Here is a 24,478-nt window from a genome sequence, read left to right as displayed (position 1 = left end):
AATAAGCACATGAAAAGATTCTCAACATTGTTAGTCATCAGGAAAGTGCAAACCAAAGCCACAGTGGGATACCACTTTATACCCACTAGCATGGCTATAATCAAAAAGACAAACAGTGACTCGTGTTGGCAAGGATGTGGAGAAAGGAGAGCCCTCGCTCTCTGCTGGTGAGAATACAAAATGGCACAGCTCCCGTGGGAAAGACTTTGGTAGTTTCCTGAAAAATTAAAAGTAGAATTACCGTATAGCCCACAGTTTCACACCAAGAGAACTAAAAACTTACGCCCACATAAAAAATTGTGGCAAATGTGCGTGATAGCAGTGTCATTCATAAAGCAATATCCTTCATAACAGCCAGAAAGCAGGAACAGCACAAATACTTATCAACTGATGAATAAATAACAAAATTTGCTGTCTTCATACAACGGAATATTATTCAGCCACAAAAAGGAATGAAGTACTGAGGCATGCTACATCTTGGATGAAACCTAAAAACATTATGTTAAATGAAAGGAATCAACAAAAAAGGCACTTACTGTTTGATTCAATTTATATAAAATGTCCAGAATAGGCAAATCCATAGAGACAGAAGGATAATGTTTGCCAGGATTTGGAGGAGAGAAGGGAATGAGTAATGACTGCTAATGGATATGGGTTTTCTTTTCAGGGTGAAGAAAATGTTTTGGAATTAGATAGTGGTGATAATTGGCACAACTCTGTGAATATACTGTGAATTATGCGTTTTAAAAGCATGAATTTTATGGTGTGTCAATTAAAACTGAATAAAGCCATTATAAAAATAAGTACGTAGTTTGCATATGTAGTTATATGCAGTTCTGTACCTAGTGACGTGGCATCTGATGGATAAGTGGTAGCCATGTGTGAGTAGAAGGTACTGTCCTTCACCTTACCTGCGTGTGTTGGAACACAATCATCTATACCTACATTTGGTTTCTCTTTTCTAGCTCTTTATTCGGTTTTTTTTTATGGTTGCTAAATCTGGGGATTTTTTTCTTTTCTGAGTGCTTAATTTGACATTAATTTCCTGCTCGGTTTTGTTGAGTGAGGAACATAAGTGAACATTAAAGGAGGTAGAGTAAAAATTAATCAGTGGTGTACTGTTTGCATGTTATCTGTGTTTTTTTTTTTTAATCTGGTGATTCAGTTGAAAGAACTTCATCGCAAGATTTATTTTAGAGGTGTAGAGTTGTGTGTGTGGTAGTTTTGGGAGATGGGGTGCACTTGGGGACTTAACATGAAAAATTTACAGCCATAGGAATATCTATAATATGTCTATTCATTGCATTGAAACAGTCTTTTCTCTTTGGAACTAGTATTGAGTGGAGGAAAGACCGTTTTAAATAGCAGATATCTAAATCATAAAATTTAATTGTGTAAGATACATATAGCGTAAATTGTGCCATCTTGACCATTTGTAAGTGTACAGCTCACTACTGCTGACTCCATTCACATTGTTGTGCATCCAGTCTCCAAAGCTCTTCTCATCTTGCAAACCTCTGCTGCTGGCAGCCGTCATTCTGCTTTCTCTTTCTATGAATTTCACTGCTTCAGGTAACTCTTATAAGTGGAATCATCCAGAATTTGTCCTTTTGTGATTGGCTTATTTCACTTAACATAATATTCTCAGGTTTCATTCATGCAGCATGTCAGAATTTTTTTTTCTTCCAGTTTTATTGAGATATGATTGGCGTACAGTACTGTATAAGTTTAAGGTATTGCAGCATAATGATTTGACTTACGTACATCATGAGATGATTGTCACAGTAAGTTTAGTGAACATCCATCATCCAATATAGATACAAACTAAAAAGAAAAAATATTTTTTCCTTGTGATGAGAACTCTTAGGATTAACTCTAATAACTTTCATATATAACATACAGCAGTGTTAATTATATTAATCGTGTCGTACATTACACCTCTGGTAGTTACTTACCTTACCGACTGGAAGTTTTTACCTTTTCACTGCCTTCATCCAATCCCCCCTCCCTCCATTCCCCCCCCCACCCCCAACCTCTGGTAACCACAAATCTGATCTCTTTTTCCATTCATTTGTTTGCTTGCTTGTTTTTGAAGTATAATTGATCTACAATACTGTGTTCGTTCCTGGTGCATAACATAGTTATTTGATATTTCTGTACATTACAAAATGAACACCACCATCATCACCATTAATTCAAAGGAACTTCCTTCCTTTTAAAGGCTGAATAATATTCCGTTGTATAAATATACCATATTTTGCTTATTTGTTCATCCATTAATGGGCACTTGGGTTGCTTCCATTTTTTGGCTATTATGTATAATGGTGCTATGAACATGGGTGTGCAAATATCTCTTCACCACCCAGCTTTCAGTTTTTTGGCAATATATACTCAGAAGAGGAAATGCTGAATCATGTGTTAATTCTTCTCTAATATTTTGAAGAACCACTATACTGTTTTTCATAGCAGCTGCACCATTTTATATCCCCGTAGCAGTGCACATTTCTCTGATTGCCGTTTCTCCACATCCTCACCAAAACTTGTTACGGAGTGTTTTGTTTGCTTGTTTGCTTGCTTGGTTTTGTTGCCATTCTCATTGGTGTGAAGTGGTATCTCACTGTGGTTTTGATTTTCATTTCCCTGATGATGATGGCGAGCTTCTCATGTGTTTATTGGCCATTTATATATCTTCTTTAGAGAAATATCTATTCAAGTCCTTTGCCTTTTTTTTGGATAGGGTTATTTTTTGTTGTTGAGTGTTAGAAGTTTTGTATATATTCTGGATATTAATCCCTTAGCAGATATGTGATTTGTAAGCATTTTCTCCCATTTTATTGGTTGTCTTTTTATCTGTTGATTGTGTTCTTTGATGCACAAAAATTTCCAGTTTTGATTAAGTCCAATTGGTCTGTTTTCTTTGTTGCCTGTGCCTTTGATGTTATATCCAAGAAATCGTTGCCAGATCTAATGTCATGAAGCTTTTCTTCATGTTTTCTAAGAGTTTTATAGTTTTAGTTCTTATGTTTGGATTTTTTGATCCATTTTTAGTTAATTTTTGTATATGGTATTAAGTAAGAGTCCAGCTTCATTCTTTTGCATACAGATATCATGTTTTCCCAACACCAGCATATTTGTTGAAAAGACTTATGTTTTCCCCATTGAATGACTTTGGCACACTTGTTGAAAATTATTTGACCATACATGCAAGGGTTTATTTCTGGGCCCTCTATTTCATTGGCCTATATATCTCCCTTTATACCAGTACCACACTGTTTTGATTATTGTAGCTTTGTAGTAAGTTTTGAAATCAAGAAGTGTGTCTTCCAACTTTCTTCTTCAAGATTGTTTTGGCTTTTCAGGATCCCTTGACATTCCGTATGAATTTTGTGATGGATTTTTTTCTACTTCTACAAAGAATGTCATTGGGACCTTGATAGGGATTACATTGAATTTGTAGATTACGTTGGGTGCATTTGACAACATCTTAACAATATTGTCTTCCATTCCATAAATGTGAGATATCTTTCCATCTATTTATGTCTTTAAAATTTTTTTTCAACAATATTTTGGAGTTTTTATTGTATAAATCTTCACCTCCTTGGTTAACTCCTAAAATTTTTTTGATGCTATTGTAGATGGAATTGTTTTCTTAATTCTCTTTGTTGTTTCCTTTCTTCTGGTAGCTGTAGGTTCAGTTTGTTCTTTTTCTAGTTCCTTAAGTTGTGAAGTGAGGCTGTTAATGTGAGATCTTTTTTCTTTTTTCTCAAGCCTGAACTTTTTTTTAATTGACAGATAATTGACATATGGCATTATATTAGTTTCAGGTGTGCAGCACGATGACTCAATATTTGTATATATTACAAAATGATCACCACAATAAATCTAGTTAACATCCATTATCACACAGTTAAAGATGTTTTTCTTATGATGAGGACTTTTATGTTTTAATCTCTTAGCAACTCTCAAATATACAATACAGTATTATTAACTATACGTAACATGCTGTACATTATGTTTAACTAGAAGTTTGTACCTTTGACCAACTTTACCCATTTCACACGCATGTGTGCACACGCCCAACCCCTTAGCCCCAGCCTTTGGTAACCCCCTGTTTATTCTCTGTATCTCTGAGTTCAGGTTTATTTTGTTTTGTTTTCTATTTAAAATTTTTCTAGTGAGGTATAGCTGATTTACAATATTAGTTTCATGTGTACAACATAGTGAGTCAAGCTTTTTATAGATAGTACTCAATTTAAAGTTATTACAAATTATTGGCGATATTCCCTGTGCTGTACCCTTGTAACTTATTTCTTTCATACATAGTAGTAGTTTGTACCTCTTAATCCCCAACCCCTTTCTTGCCCCTCCCCGCTTCCCTCTCCCCACTGGTAACCACTAGTTTGTTCTCTTCTTCTGTGGGTCTGTTTCTGTTTTGTTATGTTCATTCGTTTTATTTTTTTAGATTATATAAGTGATAACATGTAATGGTTTTCTTTCTCTGACTTATTTCACTAAGCATAATACCCTCCAGGTCCATCCTTGTTGTTGCAAATGGCACAGATTGCTTCCATGTCTTGGCTATTGTAAATAATGCTGCTGGGAACATTGGGTGCATGTATCTTTTCAAATTAGTGTTTTTGTTTTCTTTAGATAAATACCCAGGAGTGAAATTGCTGGATCATATGTTCTGTTTTCAGTTTTTTGAGGAACCACCATACTGTTTTCCATAGTGGCTGCACCAATTTACATTCCCACCAGTGGTGTACAAGGGTTCCCTTTTCTCCACATCCTCACCAGCAGCTGTTATTTGCTGTATTTTTGAGAGTAGCCATCTAACAGGGGTGAGGTGATAACTCATTGTGGCTTTGATTTGCATTTTTCTGATGACTAGTCATGTTGAGCACCTTTTCATGTACCTGTTGGTTATTTATATGTCTTTGGACAAAATATCTGTTCAGAGCCTCTACACATTTTTTTTAATTGTTATTTATTTTAAAAAAAATATGTATTTGGCTGCTCCAGATCTTTAGTTGTGACATGTGGGATCTTTAGTTGCAGCATGTGGGATCTAGTTCTCTGACTAGGAATGGTACCGGGACCCCCTGCACTGGGAATGCACAATCTTAGCCACTGGATCCAGAGAAGTCTGTACCCATTTTTTAATCAGATTGTTTTTTGGTATTGAGTTGTATGATTTCTTTATGTATTTTGGATATTAACCCCTTATTATATATATGATTTGCAAGTATTTTCTCACATTCAGTAGGTCACCATTTCATTTTTTTTTTAATAAATTTATTTATTTATTGGCTGTGTTGGGTCCCTGTGGCCGCGCGCAGGCTTTCTCTAGTTGTGGCGAGCGGGTCTACTCTTCGTTGCATTGCTCAGGCTTCTCTTTGCAGTGGCTTCTTTTGTTGTGGAGCACAGGCCCTAGGTGCACGAGCTTCAGTAGTTTTGGCATGTAGGCTCAATAGTTGTGGCTTGTGGGCTCTAGAGCACAGGCTCAGTAATTGTGGCTGAGCAACAGAGGCTTAGTTGCTCCGCAGCATGTGGGATCTTCCCAGACCAGAGATTGAACCCGTGTCCTCTGCGTTGGCAGGCTGATTCTTAACCACTGCGCCACCAGGGAAGCCCGGTCGCCATTTTATTTTGTTGATGGTTTCCTTTGCTGTGCAGAAGCTTTTTCGTTTGATGTAGCTCTGCTTGGCTGTTTTTACTCTTTTTGCCTTTGCTCTTGGTGTCAGATCCAAAAAATCATCACAAGACTGATGTCAAGAAGCTTACTGCCTGTGTTTTTTTCTAGGAGTTTTACGGTTTCAGGTCCTACATTCAGGTCTTTAATCCATTTTGAGTAATTTTGGCGTGTGGTGTAAGGTAGTTGTCCGGTTTCATTCTTTTGCACGTGGCTATCCAGTTTTCCCAACACCGATTTGGGGTGTGGTGTAAGGTAGTTGTCCAGTTTCATTCTTTTGCACATGGCTGTCCAGTTTTCCCATATTAATTGACTGTATATGCATGGGTTTATTTCTGGCTAGTTATTTTGCAAAATTCCCTCATTTTGGGTTTAGCTGCTGCTTCCTCATGATTAAATTCAAGGTAGTGCTTTTATGGTGAGGATAACAGAAGAATAATGTTGCGTCCTCCCAGTGCATTCTTATCAGTAGGCACGTGATGTTGATATGTCTCCTTACTGTTGATCACTTGGTTAAGGAAGCATCTGCCAGGTTTCTCCACTTTAATAGTTTCCTCCTTTTAAATTAATAAGTATCCTGTGGGGAGATACTTACGAGACTATGAAAATAACTTGCTTCTCTTCATACTTTCACCCACTAATTTTAACATGTTAAAAATTAAAAGAAAAAAAGAATTCTATTTATTTATTATTTTATTTTATTTATTTTGTCTGTGTTGGGTCTTTGTTGCTGTGTGTGGGCTCTCTCTTGTTGCAGCGAGTGGGGGCTACTCTTCGTTGTGGCGTGCAGGCTTCTCATTGTGGTGGCCTCTCCTGTTGCAGAGCATGGGCCCTAGGCACAGGCTTCAGTAAGTGTGGCACGTGGGTTCAGTAGTTATGGCTCATGGGCTCTAGAGCGCAAGCTCAGTTGTGGCACACAGGCCTAGTTGTGGCACATGGGCCTAGTTGCTCTGTGTCATGTGGGATCTTCCTGGACCAGGGCTCAAAACTGTGTCCCCTGCATTAGCCAGGCAGATTCTTAACCACTGTGCCACCAGGGAAACCCCAGCATCGATTTGAATTCTTGCCTAAAATAATTATTATTGTGTTTGCCAAATGGTGGTTTTCTATTTTTCTCATTTTTTTCTATTATTAATTGGTATTCTGTATGGAAGAGTTTTTCCCTTCTGCCCCATTTTATTCAATTGTTTATTTATTTCACTATGAACTCATGGCTATCGGTTTTAGTCTGTGTTGTAACCCATTTGTACCATTATTTATTTTGTTGCTCAAGTTGTCCCAGGTTTGGCAATTGGAATTCCCCTTCAAGTTGATTTCTGTGTGTTTGCAACATGTCTCCATTATTTTATGAGCTTTTCCCTTCTGACACCACAGGATGTAACAGGTTCATTTTTAGGTAGGATTTTTTAATGTGTGGTTTGTATTTTGAATTATTTTTTGCTTCTCTTAGATATGAAGATACATGGGCTGCACTCCACAGAAGAGCCAAGGAATGCGCAAGTGCTGGAGAGGTAAAGAATTGGCTAATCTTATACTTACAGAGAAAATATCCTTTTGCAGTCTTAAATGATAGTTTTTAAGAAATTAAATTTGTAATTATGTTAAAATGTTTTACAGGGTATCTGAAATTGAATTTAGTAGTTGATTATGAAACTCCCTAAGTAAAGCACATTTTCATAATTTCTCAGTCAAGTAATTTAGTTAGCCTAGAGAGTTTGTAGCTTTTATTCTAGAGTCAAGTAAATATTTGGTTCATCCAGGTATAATGCTTTGAATTTGAGTCTGATACCTTTGCACTTTATGAAAATTATGTCATTTCTTTCTACTATTTAAGAATTCCTTTTTTGGGGGGCAAAAGTTTGCTCAGTCTACTTAAAATTATTAATTTGCTTATTAGCAAATAAATATAAAAATCTCAGGAGTCAACCTCAGTTACTTAGAAGAACAACCTATTTTCTAACTTTATAGAGTGTATAATGAATAAAAGTGACTTGTAATTAAAATTATTTGGTATATCCATTTAAAGGTTTTTTAGCCAAGATCAAATACTCTGTGCTATTGATGTCAATCAAACTTTATTTCTTTCTAAAAACACTTCTGTGATTCTGACTTTTAATTAGTTCAGGCTGACTAACTTTACCATTTACCTAAATTAGTGAAGCTGTAATAGTTATACAGAACATATGATAAAATTCGGACATTACTGTTTCTGTTAGAAACGTTTTGTTAAATGGTAAAACCTTTAACAAGATAGGAGATTGATTCCATCAAAACACAAATGCAAAGTCAGTCACCGATAGAGTTTGTGAGAAGAATTCGCCAGTGTTGTGTATCCAATGAATCGCTGTGTGTAGTGGACAGTTTATCTATACAAGACTCGAGTTGTTACATATATAAATAGACACTTCTTTTTCTTTTCTTTCTGAAAATATGGATATTCTTGTTTGTGCCCCTGCCACACTCTACACAGCGTATAGCTGTATTTCTTGTCTGCTTTCCTGAAGCGTGCCACACTGAAAGTATCTGTATAACCCAAATTAAAATTCTTGAAGTGAAGCTGAATAAAGTATTCATTTGTATTTGAAAAAAAAAATGCATTTCTGGATAAAGGAAATGATTTTGAAAGATAGATCTGAGGTATAGAAAGGAATAGAGAGCAAAGAAAATGGTAAATCATAAGTAAATACAAACAGTGGCTATATATTTCTATCAGTTATCTAGTTTGTGGAATTAAAAATGATAGAACAGAAGTGCTGGATGAGAACAGCGTGCAATCTGGAAGCCAGGTTATCAAAGTTCAAGCATTCTCAAAGCCCTTGCATTATTAATGGGGAGGGTATAGGTATTGATTAACCTTAGATTTCAAGTTAATTATGGAAGTCAGCATTTCAACAGTAACCACTAAAGAACAAAAGTGGTGTTTATCTGTCAAACCTGTAGAAGAAACTAGAATAATGAGCATGAATTCAGTCAACCCTAAAGCTGACACAAAACCAAGGGAAAAAAGCAGAATAAAAAGGAGAAAGTAAAAAAAGTAAATCTAAATATCGGCAATCACAGTAACTGTAAATGAGCTAATCTTGCCTGTTAAAAGGCATATATTGAGAGACCTGGAAAAAAATCTGGCTGTAAGCTACTTACAAGAGACACACCTAGAAGATTTAGGACACAGAAAGATTGAATATATTTGGTTGGAAAAAGATATAGTAGACAGATACTAAGCAAAAGAAAGCTGATATAGTTAATATTAGTTAAGTAGACTTAGAAAAGCAGTATTAAATAGGAAACAGAGGATCACTCTGTAAGATTCAGGTCCTTAAGGGGAAAGAGTCTAAACCCGTGTGTCTAATAAAAGTCTCAATATATAAAAGATAAATAGAATTACAAGGAAGATAACTCTATCATCAAAATGGGGGGGGAGGGGTGTTAATACATTTCTCTTAATTGATAGGGGAAAAACCCAGATAAAATAAGTATGGATATAGCACATGGGATTAATGTGATTTACAAACTTGACCAGATAGACAAACACACAATCTGTCCCAGCAAATACAGAACACAAATTCTTTAAAGCACACTTGGAACACCTAAAAATTGACCATGTACTGGGCCACAAAGCAGTTCTCAACAGATTTCATGTAACTCAAGTTATAGAGAATATTTTCTGATCCCAGTGCAAATGAAGCTGAAAGTCAGTATAGGAAAAGTTTTGAAAATTCCACGTGTCTGCTAATTAAAAATATATCTTATGCATAACTTATGGTTCAAAGAAGGAAAAAAATACTGAAAATTTAAAAGTAGAACTGAATGATAATAATTGCTACGTATAAATTGTATAATTTGCCAAAGACTACTTAGAGGTAAATTTTATAGAGGAAAAATAGACTGAAAGTCAGTGAGTTAATCCAACTTAAGAATTAGAGAACGGAATAAATCATGAAGGATGAATGAGATAATAAAGATGAGAGAAGTAAATGAAATAGAATATAGGAATACAGTAGGAGGGACTTCCCTGGTGGCACAGTGGTTAAGAATCTGCCTGCCAATGCAGGGAACATGGGTTCGATCCCTGGTCCAGGAAGATCCCACATGTCGTGGAACAACTAAGCCCATGCACCACAACTGCTGAGCCCATGTGTTACAACTACTGAAGCCTGTGCGCCTAGAGCCCATACTCTGAAATAAGAGAAGCTACCGCAATGAAAAGCCCACATGCCACAACTAGAGAAAACCTCTGCGCAGCAACGAAGACCCAGTGCAGCCAAAAATAAATAAATAACTAAATAATAAATAAAATCTTAAAAAAAAAAAGAGTACAATAGGAGCTAGACAAAGCCACAGTTCTTAGAAAAGGCTAATAAAATATGGTAGATAGATGTCTGGTGATATTGATCAAGAAAAAAAGGATAAATAATTTTAAGAATTAAGGAACATAACAGTTATAGTAGAGAGTAAAAAGAGTTTGTGAACAGCTCTGTGACAAATTTGAAAACAGACAAAATGGCAAAACCCTAGAAATTTTTACTAAAACCAATTCTAAAAGCAGTACAAATCCTGAGTAGTCTTATAGCCACTAAAGAAACAGTATTAGTGATTAATCTTTTCACTAAGAAAGCACCAGGTCCTCACAATTCTGTAGGAGAGTTCTATCAAACTTGCCACAAATCTACCATTTCAACGTTAAACTCTTGTAGCAGGTGAAAAAAGAAGAAACTGCCCAGCTCATTTCATGAGGCTAGAATAACTGATACTGAACCCCAACAATGGAATTGTGAGAAAGTGAAATTGCAGTCCAGTCCCATTCATGAATACAGATACAAACATTATAAGAGAAATAGAGGCATTATGTCTCACTTAACCTCCATAACCTGTTTCTGGAAATCAGATGTTCTGTGCAGACAGTCTATCCAGGAATCTGTCACATTCTAAATTGGGAAAGTCATAATGTGTTACATGTCAACCCAAAGCCCTCAAGAAACTTTCTTAAATATGTTTAAAACCAGCAAAACATCGATAGATGGTAGCAATCTGTTAGGAAGTAAAGTGCTTCAAACATAACTTTCTGCCTACCAAACCTTTGATATACTCATTGGCAAACAGCTGCCTGGTGTGTAGTAACGGTGACCTCTCAACACTCCCAATGTGCAGGGCCTGCCTCTTCTTTAGGGATGGGCTCCTCATGCCGTCCTGTGACTCTCATATTCTAACAATGTTATCTGAAATTTAATTTGAGAATCTTCTCACACATTGTTTTAAAATGTATATCAAGCTTAAATGTAGAGTTTTCCTGTATAACTGTTAGCCAAAAGTTTGTATATATGTTTGTTCTGCAAATGTTGGATGATGAAGGGCTTTCTACCTGGCAGATATCCTGCCATATATGGCTGTGTTGGCAAACCACATCTAGCCATGCGTGGAAAACAAAACACACCAGGTGTAGTCCAGGATTATAAGGTTGGTTTGACATTAGAAAATCTTTTATATGCAGTTGACCACGTTAACAAATTAAAAGAGAAAAATATATGATCATCAGATGCAAAAAATACATTAAATAAAATTATTCAGAGTAAACTGTTTTAGCAAGTTTTTAATGGAAGATAACTCGTCCTAATATCTACCAAAAACAGTATTTGACTTGTAGTATTTTGATCCCGTAGTCCATCATCTTGCTAAATCCTCTTATTCTAATAATTTGCATTCAGGGGTGGGAGTTTTTTTGTGTGTATGTAGATGGAAGGGAAGAAACAAAAACCTACCAGTCTCTCATTTCTTCATGTCTTTTTACAGTGAGTAGAACCTCCAATGTAATGTTGAATAAAAGTAGTTGAAGATCTTGGTCTGAGTTTGGCTCCATCAGACTTAAATGTGAAAGGGAAAACTATACATCTTTTAGAAAATAGTAGAAAAGCTAAGACCTCAGGGTAGAGAAAGCTTTTTTCAACAAGGCATAATAAGCACCAACCATAAATTAAAATATTGATAATTTTAATCAAATCTGTTCATCAAACAACACCATGAAAAAGTTAAGCAGTTGACAGAACAGAGGACTAGTGTTCAAAAAATATGAAAAACCTCTGTAAACCAGTAACAACACAACAATAACCCATTAAAAAGTGAGCAAAAGATATGACCAGGTGTTACACCAAAGAAAAAACATGAGTGACCAGTAAAGGTGAAAACATGTTCAAAATTGATTAGTAGGCAGGGAAATACAAATTAAAACCTCAAATTTACACTTGTTAAATTATCAAACATTTAAGAAACCTTGAATTTTCTGTGCAGTCATTATTCACTGATGACAGTTTTCCCTTAGAAGAAACATGATGAGGAACAGCTAGAGCTAGAGAGTGTAAATCGATTGGCACAGTCACGTTAGAGAAGTGATCTGGCATGAAGTGGAGATTGAAACTGCACATACCTTTCCAACAACAGTTTGGCCCCTGGGGATATTTGGTAGCGTTGTGTCCCAAGCTTTCCCCAGTGATGTTGGTATGGCTCACATTTCCTTGGATAACATTGGCATGGTACCACAATTCGTTACGTAACAAATGGATGAGAGTACTCAAAGTCAGAGATGGTTAGGCTGGGGGGAGGTCTGCTTATTTACTCCAGCCCTGTTGAGCCACTCCAGGGGGTGAGGAGCTCAATACCGTGGATGCATCGGTACTCATTTGTGAAAAAGTGCCTCTGTGCACCAGATTTGTTCCAGAATGTTTATAGCAAGCAGGCTTTGTTGAAACTTTGGACAGTCCCAAAGTCCACCTACAGAATAAATTATTATTCATAAGATCAGATACTACACAGCAGTGAAAATTAGTGAACTACTACACCTGCATGTATCACCATGGATGAATCCACAATGTTCAGTGTAGACCATATTCCTGTAGAGGAGCTTTAACAAAATTTTTAACAAAAAAAATTTTTTAATTTTAAGAAGCGTTTGATAATATATAGGAGAAAGAGTTTCCTGTAAGATCTGTTGCTGAATTTATTATTTAGGGGCCCTTACATTTTTTGATAGTTGAATACTTGAAGACCCATATCTGATCAAAAGTCCTCTATTGATTTCCAGAAATAAAGTTCTCAGCTTTAAAAATGAAAGTTTATTTTAAAGCTTTCTGACATATCGTTGAGACATATGTAAATATTTAAAATGTATATCTTTAATATGCAAAGTATTTTTTCGTGTGTTTATTTTGTCAGACCATCCTCATGTGTCTTTAGTGGCCTTTAACCAAATAGTGTCAACCTGCCAGGGCAAATACACTTAAGGACAATTCAGTCTTTTTTGAAAAACTATTTTATACTCAACTGCTTTAAAGCGAATTCTTACTCTACAGTCTTAAAATTCAGGGTAGTATCTTAGAAAAATAGTTTGGTCAATGACGACTTTGTTGTCCAGACTTTTTCTACAAGTTTTTTTTTTTAAACAAGTTTTTTTTTTTAAACAAGTTTTTTTTTTCTCCCCCCTTTGCAATGTATAAATGAATACATAATTGACAGTGACTTTTGGGTTAGATTCTGCTGTTAGATCCCTTTTTTAAAGTTAGGCTTCCAGTACATTATTTGCTTGTAGTTTTTATTATTGTGAAATATTTACTTGCCGTCAAATTGAACTCTTAAGATTCATGTTTTAACAATTTGGTGTGTAAGCTGGTTAAATTAGGCATGCTTCACTCGCTCTGTGTTCCAGCTTGGATCTCTTCTGCCTTGGGTGGGAAGTGAACTGAACTGGGTGTGGGAACGCCTAGTTTCTGCAGTAATAATAGGTTTTGACCTTGGGCAGGTAAATGGAGTCTCTCTGTTTTTAGTTTCCTCACATCTAAAGTGGTATAACACCACTTGCCCTGCTTACAAACAAAGTTGTTTGGAAATCACATGAAAAAATGTACCCCCGCAAACCCTGAACTGTTTTTATTACAGTTTTTTACACAGTGAGGTCCTAATATCACCCACTTTGAAAATCACTTGTGTCCCTGCTTTTTCTTTGTTCTCTTAATTTCATTGTCCACCAGCAGGAATTTTGGAATGATTTGTAATTTTGGGAACAAGCCCAAGCTATGAGTTTGTCTTGCTATTTAAACTTGATTTCCTGGTGTTAAATCAGAATTGTTTACTTGGAGGAGAAAAATTGGCCTTCTGGAGATAACTCATTTCTCATTAAGTAAAGTTGAAGTACAGGTTTTCAGAACACTTTCTTTTGCTAGCTTTTCACTTTTTTTCTTCCTTTCATGTCGCCTTATACACAATCTCTAGACGATTGATTGAGGGCATGGGTTTAAGTGTCAAATTCCCTGGAATTGAATCTAGGTCCTCTGTGGCCCTTGAGAAGGTGACTCAGCTTCATCATGCCTCAGTTTCTTCTTCTGTAAAATGGAGGTGGTAATACTGCTCTGTTTACAAGGTGGTTGTGTGTTTAGATGAGATGATACACGTAAATTGCTTAGCACAGGGCCTGGCACATAGAAATGCTCAAAATGTTTTAGTATTATTACATAATTGTTGATAATGATTTCTGAGACTCCATTCAGCATCCCATTCTTTTAAATTAAAATTATATTTTAATGTATTCTGATATATTCTACGTACACTTCTTATATTCTATACACAGGATATAATTTTCAATTTTCTGGAAGACACAAACTATACTGTACTTAAGTTTTAATACTTAAGTAAGTTTCACTTTAATTTTCAGTAAGAAATGGTTCACATCTAAAATTGTTCTAGATTTTTCAAATTGTGAACGTAATCAACCAGAGTAATTAAGATTTAACAAACTTTTTAAAAGATATGTCATGTACCAGGAAAAATATCTTTCTTATCATCAAGTCAACCCTGTGATACAGGAATTATTTTTTCTTTTTTAGAGTTTAAAAACTTCAGCTAAGAGAATTTATAAGACCTACTCCAGACTAAAGCACCAAGAGGGCAAGATGCTTTTTTTTTCCTGCTTTGTTTACCATGGTATTTCCAGCCCCTAAAACGGCGCTGGGCAAAAAGCGGGTGGTCAGTAGAAGCTTGACGGATGTTATGGATGAATCCTAAGGGCACAGATCCTTCTTTCAAGACCTAGTTTCCTTATTATTGCTTCACAGCTGTCTGTTATCGTCGCTCAGTCTTTTTTAGACTGCTCTTCGGGATCTTTATAAAACCGGCTGGCACAGGCATTTTTAAGTTTACAAAATTAATGAGACATGCACCTGGAGTAGCGCTTGTTCTCACCTCCCCAGCTCAGCTGGGGCTTGTATGTGAGATGATGTGGTTACCCCTCCAATGTGGGCTAACGGTGGGGAGGGCTGTGAGGTGGGGATGAAGTGAGAAAAAGGGCAGCTTTCTAACCTCTTTATTGTAGCTTAATTTTTTTATTTCAATGTTGTGAATTCCTGGAATATTAAAATGTAGAAGCTGAAACAATCTAGCACCACAAATAATTTTGTATCTTATTTTGATATTTTTATTCCTCTAAAAGTTCTTTCTTTAGTGAGATTCAGTAAAAATCAATTGTATTCATGTTTCAACTCAAAGAATCTTAATTGTGGGATGTGTAAATTGTCCCTTTTTAAATATAACTTAACTATGAACTCTGATTTTACATATAAAATTCAAATACACTTTCTTCTGTTACATAATGAGTTTTGCAGTCTTTATTATACAAAATGTGGGTATCTTTTCACAGTTCTTGCTTATCATTGGTGATGTTTTCAAAAGATGACCTCTTCATGCTCATTCTAAATCTTATTCTAGGCCCTTTCCTCTCTCACCATGTTAAGACCAAAGCAAAATTGGGAGAAACCGCTGTCTGTCGTTTTCTTTATAGTCTTCAGGAAAAGAAGTTAGAATTAGAAGTTAAAGTTATTTTAGGCTCTCACAACCCTGCTGTTAGGAACCTTTCACCTCTGAATTTCTTCTTTGTTAGTGTAAATCCTTTTCTCCTTTTTCTGGAATTGATCAGTTGCCTCAATAACGCCTTTGTATACAAGTATCATTTACCTTACTTTATGCAGTGAGTGTACCTGTTTAAGTGGAAATTGAATCATAGTATATTTGAAATGCATTAGAGAACTTTTCTTTTAAAAGAATTCCCTTTGTAAAGCAAATAATTACCTGTTCATTATGTTTTGGGTTTGTTTTTGTTTGTTTTCTTTTTGGTTGTTAGTGGTTGTTTTTTGTTTTATTTTTTCTAGATTTGAATTTTCGAATACATGGTTTACTTAAAAATAGGGTATAGTTAGGAGGTCATTGCTGAGCTTTCTCTTTCTTGGGTTAAGATGCACTGATACAAGCTGTAATTTGAGGTTTTCTGCACTGGATATTAAGGTGGTTCTTTTCAAAGAAAGAAAACAACTCCAGTCTCTTTAGAGTATCCTGTTGTCTGTACTCAGTAGAAGGGTTTTTAAAGATAACATGGGCTGACTCTCGCTGTGCTGGCTGTAATCTCTGCCTGCAGCCTGGTTTTACTTTACGCTTCCTCTTCTGTGCCGCAGCTGGTGGACAGCGAGGTGGTAATGCTCTCCGCGCACTGGGAGAAGAAGCAGGCGAGCCTGGTGGAGCTACAGCAGCAGCTTCAGCAGCTTCCAGGCCTCATAGCAGATTTAGAATCCCTGACGGCAAGTCTGAGTAAGTTCCACATTTGCCTCTAGATGTTATTTCCAGGAATGAAAATAATTTGGTGTAATTCCAAAGCTTTCTAAGAATACATTAAATTATTGCATAACAGGATTTTGGGGGTGAAATTGTTCTAATTAATTTCATATTCTTATTAACTGATGACGTGACAGAAAATGATGATTTAATGTGTAGAAGTGATTTCTAAAATATACCACTAACTTTTTCTGCCTCAGTCCTGCTCAGAAAACGTAATTTTGTTGATTCTTAAAGTGACTCAGGGTGGTCTTTGTGACTTTAGGTCTCTGTTTCAAAGTGTAAATGTAGGAAATGAAAGGAATTAGGGTTGCTTTGTTATGACTAAAGGATGTACTCTGAAAGTTGTTGCTTTTAAAATTAGATCTGATCAGAGCTTCAGGTCTTAAAATATGCTTTTTTTCCCTCCTGAAACTGATGAGAGATCAGACAGATGCAGTTAAATGAGGGCACCTCTTTGGCCAGATTTACACCTTGTGGGAGTTTATATTTGTTTGTTGTTTTCATTGGGATGAATTATGCTGATCTTTATTTCTTGGGTTTATATTCAGAAAGTTAACTTTTATGCTTGGCAGTGCCACATCTTAGGGTAATATTTTGGCTTGTTATTTTCTAACCAAGCTTAAGATCTTAGTGAAGTAAGAGGTAGGGGCTGTCTACACAGGAGATGAATTTCTTAAGCTAATATCCTGACCCAGTCTTAAGAGGTAAGGAGGTAAGGATACACCATCATCTCTTCTGTTTTTCAGTACTGCCTTTTTAAAAGCAAAACAAAACTGATTTACAAAGCAAGTAATTAGCAAATCATAAAACTTTTTGTGTGTGTGTGAGTAAAATAGACACGAATGGTATTTGGAATGCTGTTGCTGATAACAGTAGCTTACATTTACAGCAGCCACTGTACCTCAGAGATTGTTATGTGCGTTACAAACATTGTTTTCCATCCTCCCAGGATCCCTGCAGAAGTGGCTTTTCTTAATCCCACTTTACCGCTGAGGAACGTTAGCCTTGGAGAGGCTGTGACTTGCTTGGGGTCACACAGTTAAGAAGGTGTGATCCAGGATCCCACCATGATGATGGTGACACCCTCGGTGGGGGGTGAGGCCGTTAGGGTGGCAGCTGGCAATAAGCCGCATGAACTGCATTCGTGAGGCACTGGCTTTTGTCTTCTGTTATTTCGGAAGACAGGGTGTGGAAAAGAGACTCCGGGTCTTACGACGAAGGCCCTCTGCATTATTTCGCTCTTGCAGGTATAGCATGATCCTTCTCAAGCCTTTGATAACTAACTGATGGGAAAAGCCTCCAAGATATTTGGAATGTTCGTTTTAGCCACTTTCTTTTTAGCTTCTCTTCCTGTATTTCTTTGAGTCACTTGCCTTTCGTTGGTTGTGTATTTCTTTGCAGAGATACTCACCTATGATACCATCCCCCCTTTTCTTTTCAGCTGAGAGTAAATTCTGTTTATAAATGTTGTTTAGTTGATACCACTCTTCTGATTAAATGCATTTTGCCACAGTTCTAATTATTTTCATAATTAATTCTTCTTAGGAAATGCAATTTATATACGTTCTTCTTAAGATAGAATATATCGTATTTTCATTCTCAATTAGGATTCTAATATCCTGAAAAAATGATGTTTAGTGATATAATACCATCTTATTTAGAAACTGCATTTTTGGCTTCTTAAATGAATGGGGCGGGCTTCCCAAATGCTCACTTCAGTTCTCTCTCCTTACTAATCTGAGAACATTGTTCACTAAAGGCAAATTAAAGCTAAAGGATTCTCTGAAATACTGTTTTAGATAGTCACTTGCAAATAATTTGATTTTTTTTTCATTAAAGCATAGTTGACATACAATATATTAGTTTCAGGTGTACAACATAGCGATTCAACATTTATATACATTATGAATTGATCACCATTGTAAGTCTAGTAACCATCTGCCACCATACACAGTTATTACAATATTATTGACTTATTCCTTTTGCTGTATATTACATCCCCATGACTAACTTATAACTGGACGTTTATACCTCTTAATCCCCTTCACCTATTTCATCCAACTACCCCACTACCCTCCCCGCAGACAACCACCAGTTTGTTTTCTGTATCTGAGTCTTTTTCTGTTTTGTTTATTCATTTGTTTTGTTTTTTAGATTCCATATAAAAGTGAAATCATATGGTATTTGTCTTTCTGTCTGACTTATTTCACATAATACCCCCTAGGTCTATCCATATTGTTGCAAATGGCAAGACTTCATTCTTTTTTATGGCTGAGTAATATTTCATTGTATTCATCTGTGTATCACATCTTTTTCCATTCATCAATTGATGGACACTTAGGTTGCCTCCATATCTTGGCTGTTGTTACTAATGCTGCAGTGAACATGGAGTGCGTGTATCTTTCCTAATTAGTGTTTTCATTTTCTTTGGATAAATACCAAGGAATAGAATTGCTGGGTCATATGGTAGTTCTGTTTTTAATTTTGTGAGGAACTTCCATACTGTGTTCCATCGTGGCTATACCAACTTACATTCCCACCAACGGTGCACAAGGGCTCCCTTTTTTCCACATCCTCGCCAACACTTGTTAATTGTCTTTTAGGTAATAGCCATTCCGACAGGTGTGAGCTGATATTGTGATTTTGATAAGCATTTCCCCGATGATTAGCAGTGTTGAGTATCTCTTCATGTATCTGTTGGCCATCTGTATGTCTTCCTTGGAAAAATGTTTATTCTGGTCCTCTGCCTTTTTTTTTTAATAAATTTATTTATTTGTTTATTTTATTTATTTATTAGCTGTGTTGGGTCTTCGTTGCTGCACACGGGCTTTGTCTAGTTGCTGTGAGTGAGGCTACTCTTCATTGTGGTGTGCAGGCTCCTCATTGTAGTGACTTCTCTTGTTGTGGAGCACAGGCCCTAGGTGTGTGGGCTTCAGTAGTTGTGGCGCACGGGCTTAGTTGCTCCATGGCATGTGGAATCTTCCCAGGGCAGGGCTCAAACCTGTGTCCCCTGCATTGGCAGGCAGATTCTTTACCACTGCGCCACCTAGAAAGTTCCTCTGCCTATTTTAAAATCAGATTGTTTTTGTTTTGATATTGAGTTGTGTGAGGTCTGTATATATTTTGGATATTAACCCCTTATCAGATATATCATTTGCAATATCTTCTCCCATTCAGGAGGTTGCTTTTTCTTTTTGTTGATGGTTGCCTTTTTGTTTTGTTGATGGTTTCCTTTGCCGTACAAACACTTTTTAGTTTGATATAGGCTGACTTGTTTATTTTTGCTTTTGTTGCCTTTGCCTCAGGAGAACATCTTGAAACCAGATTTGGTAGATTGTGTAAACATATATCACTAATGTATTTTATGGGTTCATCTTAACGAGTTTGCGGAGCTCTCTCAGATATTCGAGTTGTTTGGTTTTACACGCTCATAAACTGTGGACGCCTTTATTTTGGGGTTGCCTCAGAATACTCCCTATCATCGCCTAATACCTTGATGTAATATTACAAGGCTTAGTCAAACAATAGTAAAAAACAAAAATAACTTAGAAGAAAATGGTAACTGACCTATATGAAGTCACAGAATTCTTTTAACTTTTGAACTTTTGGCCCTTTGGTATTAGAGTTGACCGTCAAATCTAATACCATATCCAGTCAGTCTCTCCATTTTCCAGGCTACTTAACTCTTTTAGTCTTGGCTTGCTCTCTAGAGGGTCTGCCCTTATTAAAGAATAAGGGATTAATATGATGTGAACAGCTTGGACCTTTGATGATGCTTTTAGCTGTGTTATCCTGTGGCTTAATAAATATGACTCCTGATTACATGCTCCCTCAGGAATTAAATAAGAACAGATAATCCACTCATGTTGTTTTTTTTTTTAATGGGGTGTGATCCATCCAGCTTACAAAAGCCTGTGTAATAGATACTTACTGGTAAGGCTCGTCATTTAAAAAAGAAATGATAAAGGTATGCTGGGAATTGGAAAATAAGGGCTGTGGACTGACTCTCAGATCTGGGTTTGGATCTCACTTCCATAGCTTCCTAGCTGTGAGACCGTGTGCAGGTTTCTTAACTTATCTAAATTTTAGTTTGCTCGCAGGATTGAGGGTGGAAGTACCTGCCTCATAGGGTAGTTGCAGGGTTGAAGGAGGTCACAGGTGTATAGCACTGAGCACAGTGCCTGGAACCTGTTAGGCATCTGCTGAGTGTCATGCACCGTTTGTAGGCTCTGGGGATACAGCAGTGAACAAGACTGCCACTAGGATGTGGATGTTCTACTGGGAGTCTCTCTGGCCTTTGCAGATTTACACAACCATTGTCTTTGACAGAAGGGTTTGGATGGATGTTATGCAATTTAGCTTGTCCTGCAAAATAGAATGCAAAGCCATAGCCTGAAATGTGGTGAGAAGAGCAGTGTAGTATTCTGTACATTGAAAGACCGTGTGTATGGATAAAATGGAATGTTGTCTTCCAGATTCTCTACACTTTCTTATTCTGTGCATTTTATCATAAAACTGGTGAAATGTTTGAAAAGTATTTGTTGAATTCTCTTGAACTTCCACTAGAGGGTAGTCTAATCATATTCCTATATTGGAGTCTAACATGTCACGGGCTTTTCTGAGTTGTCTCTGTTGCTTAGTTTATTTTGTATGACCTACTTAAAAAGACTGTTACCTTCGTCTAGAACAGAAGATTCTGTTAATTTTTAGATAACAGAGTGCCGTAAGAGAATGACAGCCTTATGCTGAGCTTGCATCTTTCTTTTAATCTGACTTGTTTTGCTTTCTCTACAGGATTTGAGAGTGCATCTAGCAGGAAGACTGTCACAGTTTTTAGGATTTCATGAAATACATTATCTTATTGTCCAGGTTACATTTTGAGATTAGACCCTTCAAGAGATGTTAACTCTCTTTCGACACCTTTTAGTGTATACCACACAGATCTCATGTGTTCCACGATGGCTTTTTAATGCACTTCTTAAAGTTCCTTATTACCACACCATCATTACCTTATTGCACAAAGAGGAATGAAAGCATTTGAAGACTCTCGTGGTCCGTTAGTACCCAGCCTCTGTGACCTAAGGGTTTGCAGTCAAAGATTTCTTTGTTCCTTGAGGCTAATTATTTTTGCTAGAAAATGCTCATTAAGTGTGAAATTATGAATTTTAACATGCTGTTCCATTCTTCATATGTCAGTGGTTACACTACAGATAATATGTATTGGAAACAAATGGCACAAAGGAAAATTCCAAACAGAGTGTCTCTTCCTCTGGGACAGTCTCCTCACAAAGATTTGTGACTCTCTTTCCTGCACAGCTGCCCGGCTCTCCCAAATGGCTCTTCCCAATAAAATTCCACCCATCTTTTCCACTGATCACTAAATGAGACATATGCTGTTATTATAGCGAGCAAAATGGTGAGGCTGGAACTTCTTGTAAAGGTACATTTGTGTCTGCGAAGGCTTGCTAGTGTTTTATGTACGTTGCATTGTAAGTCTGGTTACCAGATTTACTCATATATGCAGCTCATTTCCTAACAGGAGATGAACAGGGTGTGATGGAGAGATTAAATTTCTGCCCATTTAAATTCAATATAAAATATTCAGAATACACACCATATATATGCTTATAGTTATTATTTAAAGAGATTTAAAAAAAATTTAATATAAAAAGGGAAAAAGACATCTTTATCAATATAATTCTATATTTTATCACTGACTTCAAGCCTCTTAAGAGTTAAAATAGAAGAGTTCCTTTGCTTCTTCTGCTTTAACTTACTGGTAATGGGGCCTGATTTGATACACTAATAACAAAGTACCATCCTGTTATTTAATGTTTTCAAAGTTCTCTGCCCATGTTTAATTTACTCATTTGCAAAACTTAGCATAACCTCCTAATATTTAATTAAATGAACATGAGTCATAGATTTGCTTTCTTGGTTATTATTTTATGTTTTAGAGTGATAAAATCATTCTCTCTCCAGAAATCCTTCTTAATTGAATTCAGCAGACTAGGTATTAGGGGATACAGTCTTTACCCTTAAGACATTCACAGATGCCTGAGAGAGAGAAGAGTACACAAATAGTGGCATAATGTCAGAGTGTAAGTCCTGGGCAGGGTTCATAGGTCTATGGAAGCACAGAAGAGAGAGAGAGAGAGCTCTGTGGGCTGGAGGGAAGGCGGGCTCTGACCTGAACCTGCCACGGAGATGGGGGACAACCGGACACCTCTCAGGACAGGCAGAGGCAAGGAGGCAGTAGCACACAGGACCGTCCTTGAAGTGATGAGCAGCCCTGAAGGAGAGTGGTAGTGAGGTTGGAAAAGTAGGCTATGACCAGGGAGTGAGGGTCCCTAAATGCTCAGGTTCGGAGTTAAACTGGATTCTTAAAGTCCTCGGGAGCCTTTGAAACTTTTAAAGGGGAACATGAATATGAGTTTAGCAGAAGCCATAACTTGACCACTGAATCTCCAAGCATTTTAAATCTCGGTTTACCATTCAACACAGGAACATGATGCTGTTGGCCTACACATCAAAGCCTCACTGTTATCCAGCCCCCTGTGTGCGAAGGATAACATTCGTGATGCTAAAGCAACCAAGTAGCTTAGAGCTAAATGGATTCCATATTAAATGTAATTATTCTAGTTCTTATCACTAATCAAAGTGAAATAGCCTTTAAATAATCCTATTAGCTATGATCGTCTTTAAAGACCCTGTCAAACTAGTTAGAATGAGCTGAACATTGCTTCTTCAGGGCCAGTAGCACTAGCTCCCAGGCTGAGGCTCCTAGTCGTTTTTCCATTTAATACAATAACAAAAAGTAATGTAAATAGCAACCAACATAATAGCACCATTTTGCCTGTTTGCCCATGTAAACTCCTTATGTAACATTCGTGACATTATTAAAATCTTAGATTTTGCAAATTGTTTCAGGTTAGGCTTTCCATAGACACATGTATTAGCTGTTGTATGTTACCCCTGAAGAGAGATTCAACACTGTTATGAACTGCGTTATCAGTCTTTTCCAGACTTACCATAGTCTACAGTGATAGACCAATATGATAAAAATCATCACCTAAAATATATTTGAAGAGGAATGCTAAACTACTTGTCATCACATTTTAACTTTTTAGTGAAATTTTATTTTCCCCCAAATTCCGTATCTTTAAGCCCTAGACTGAACTCTAAATAGAAGTGGGAGTTTTTATAAGCGTAGATATTTAGTAGAGTTAAAATTTAGGATATTAGAAAATGTGAATGCCTCTGGATTTAATAGATCATTGGCTCAAACAGATCAATTAAAAACAGACAGGACTTCCTTGGTGGCTCAGTGGTCAGGAATCCGCCTGCCAATGCAGGGGACACGGGTTCTAGCCCTGCTTCAGGAAGACTCCACATGCCATGAAGCAGCTAGGCCTGTGTGCCACAACTCTTGAGCCTGTGTGCCGCAACTACTGAAGCCCATGCACCTAGAGCCTGTGCTCCGCAACAAGAGAAGCCACCGCAGTGAGGAGCCTGCGCACCACAATGAAGAGTAGCCCCCACTTGTCGCAACTAGAGAGAGCCTGTGTGTAGCATCAAAATCCCAACACAGCCAATAAATAAATAAATAAATAAATTTATAAACAAAAATAAAAAGAAACAGAATGAAGCCGAAGTGATGCTGTGTTTGACATCTCAAGCTAAATTAAAAAAAAAAAAACAAAACACAATTTGCATCTTAATAAACCTTAAACTGCAAGTTGACATTTAGGGAATTTGCTCCTAATGTAGGTGCTACAGAGGCTAATTTAGAAAGTCATGTGACAATCTAGTGGCTAAGGGAAGGAATTAGACACACTGTCCTTTTATCATAGCCATCTGAGTGAACCCGAGGCTGGACAGCTGCACGGCCAGCTTGCTCCTTCCCTGAGGCCTCTTCCCCTCAATGGCTCTGACTTCCAGATGTAGACATGGGAGTCACAGTTCCTGCTGAGTCTCACTCCCCCTCATCTCTGTTAGATGTCTCTCCTTTGAGTTTTCACAGCACCTCAAGCCAAGCTCTGTCAGGCTGTGTTGTCGCTGAAATATGCCTCCCCTCTACTTTAAGCTCTTTGAGCACAAGGACTGTCTTCTTTATCTTTGTATCCCAGAGTCTGGCACATG

The 24,478-nt window shown here is 36.9% G+C and overlaps 1 protein-coding gene across 2 annotated transcripts in view; it reads left to right on the top strand.

The window, feature by feature from the left end:
• The window catches only part of DTNBP1 (dystrobrevin binding protein 1), a 100,348-nt gene that overhangs the window by 10,767 nt on the left and 65,103 nt on the right, over positions 1 to 24,478 (top strand). For both annotated transcript variants that reach the window (XM_057700594.1, XM_057700595.1), the window contains exons 4-5: positions 7,143 to 7,203; positions 16,177 to 16,309. In XM_057700594.1, coding sequence (XP_057556577.1) covers positions 7,143 to 7,203; positions 16,177 to 16,309 — 194 coding nt within the window. The remainder of the gene's footprint in view (positions 1 to 7,142; positions 7,204 to 16,176; positions 16,310 to 24,478) is intronic.

This window comes from Hippopotamus amphibius, chromosome 11, assembly GCF_030028045.1.
Source record: "Hippopotamus amphibius kiboko isolate mHipAmp2 chromosome 11, mHipAmp2.hap2, whole genome shotgun sequence".
Taxonomy (NCBI): domain Eukaryota; kingdom Metazoa; phylum Chordata; class Mammalia; order Artiodactyla; family Hippopotamidae; genus Hippopotamus; species Hippopotamus amphibius.
The sequence above is the reverse complement of the archived record's forward strand: the minus strand, read 5'-3'. Positions and strand labels throughout refer to the sequence as shown.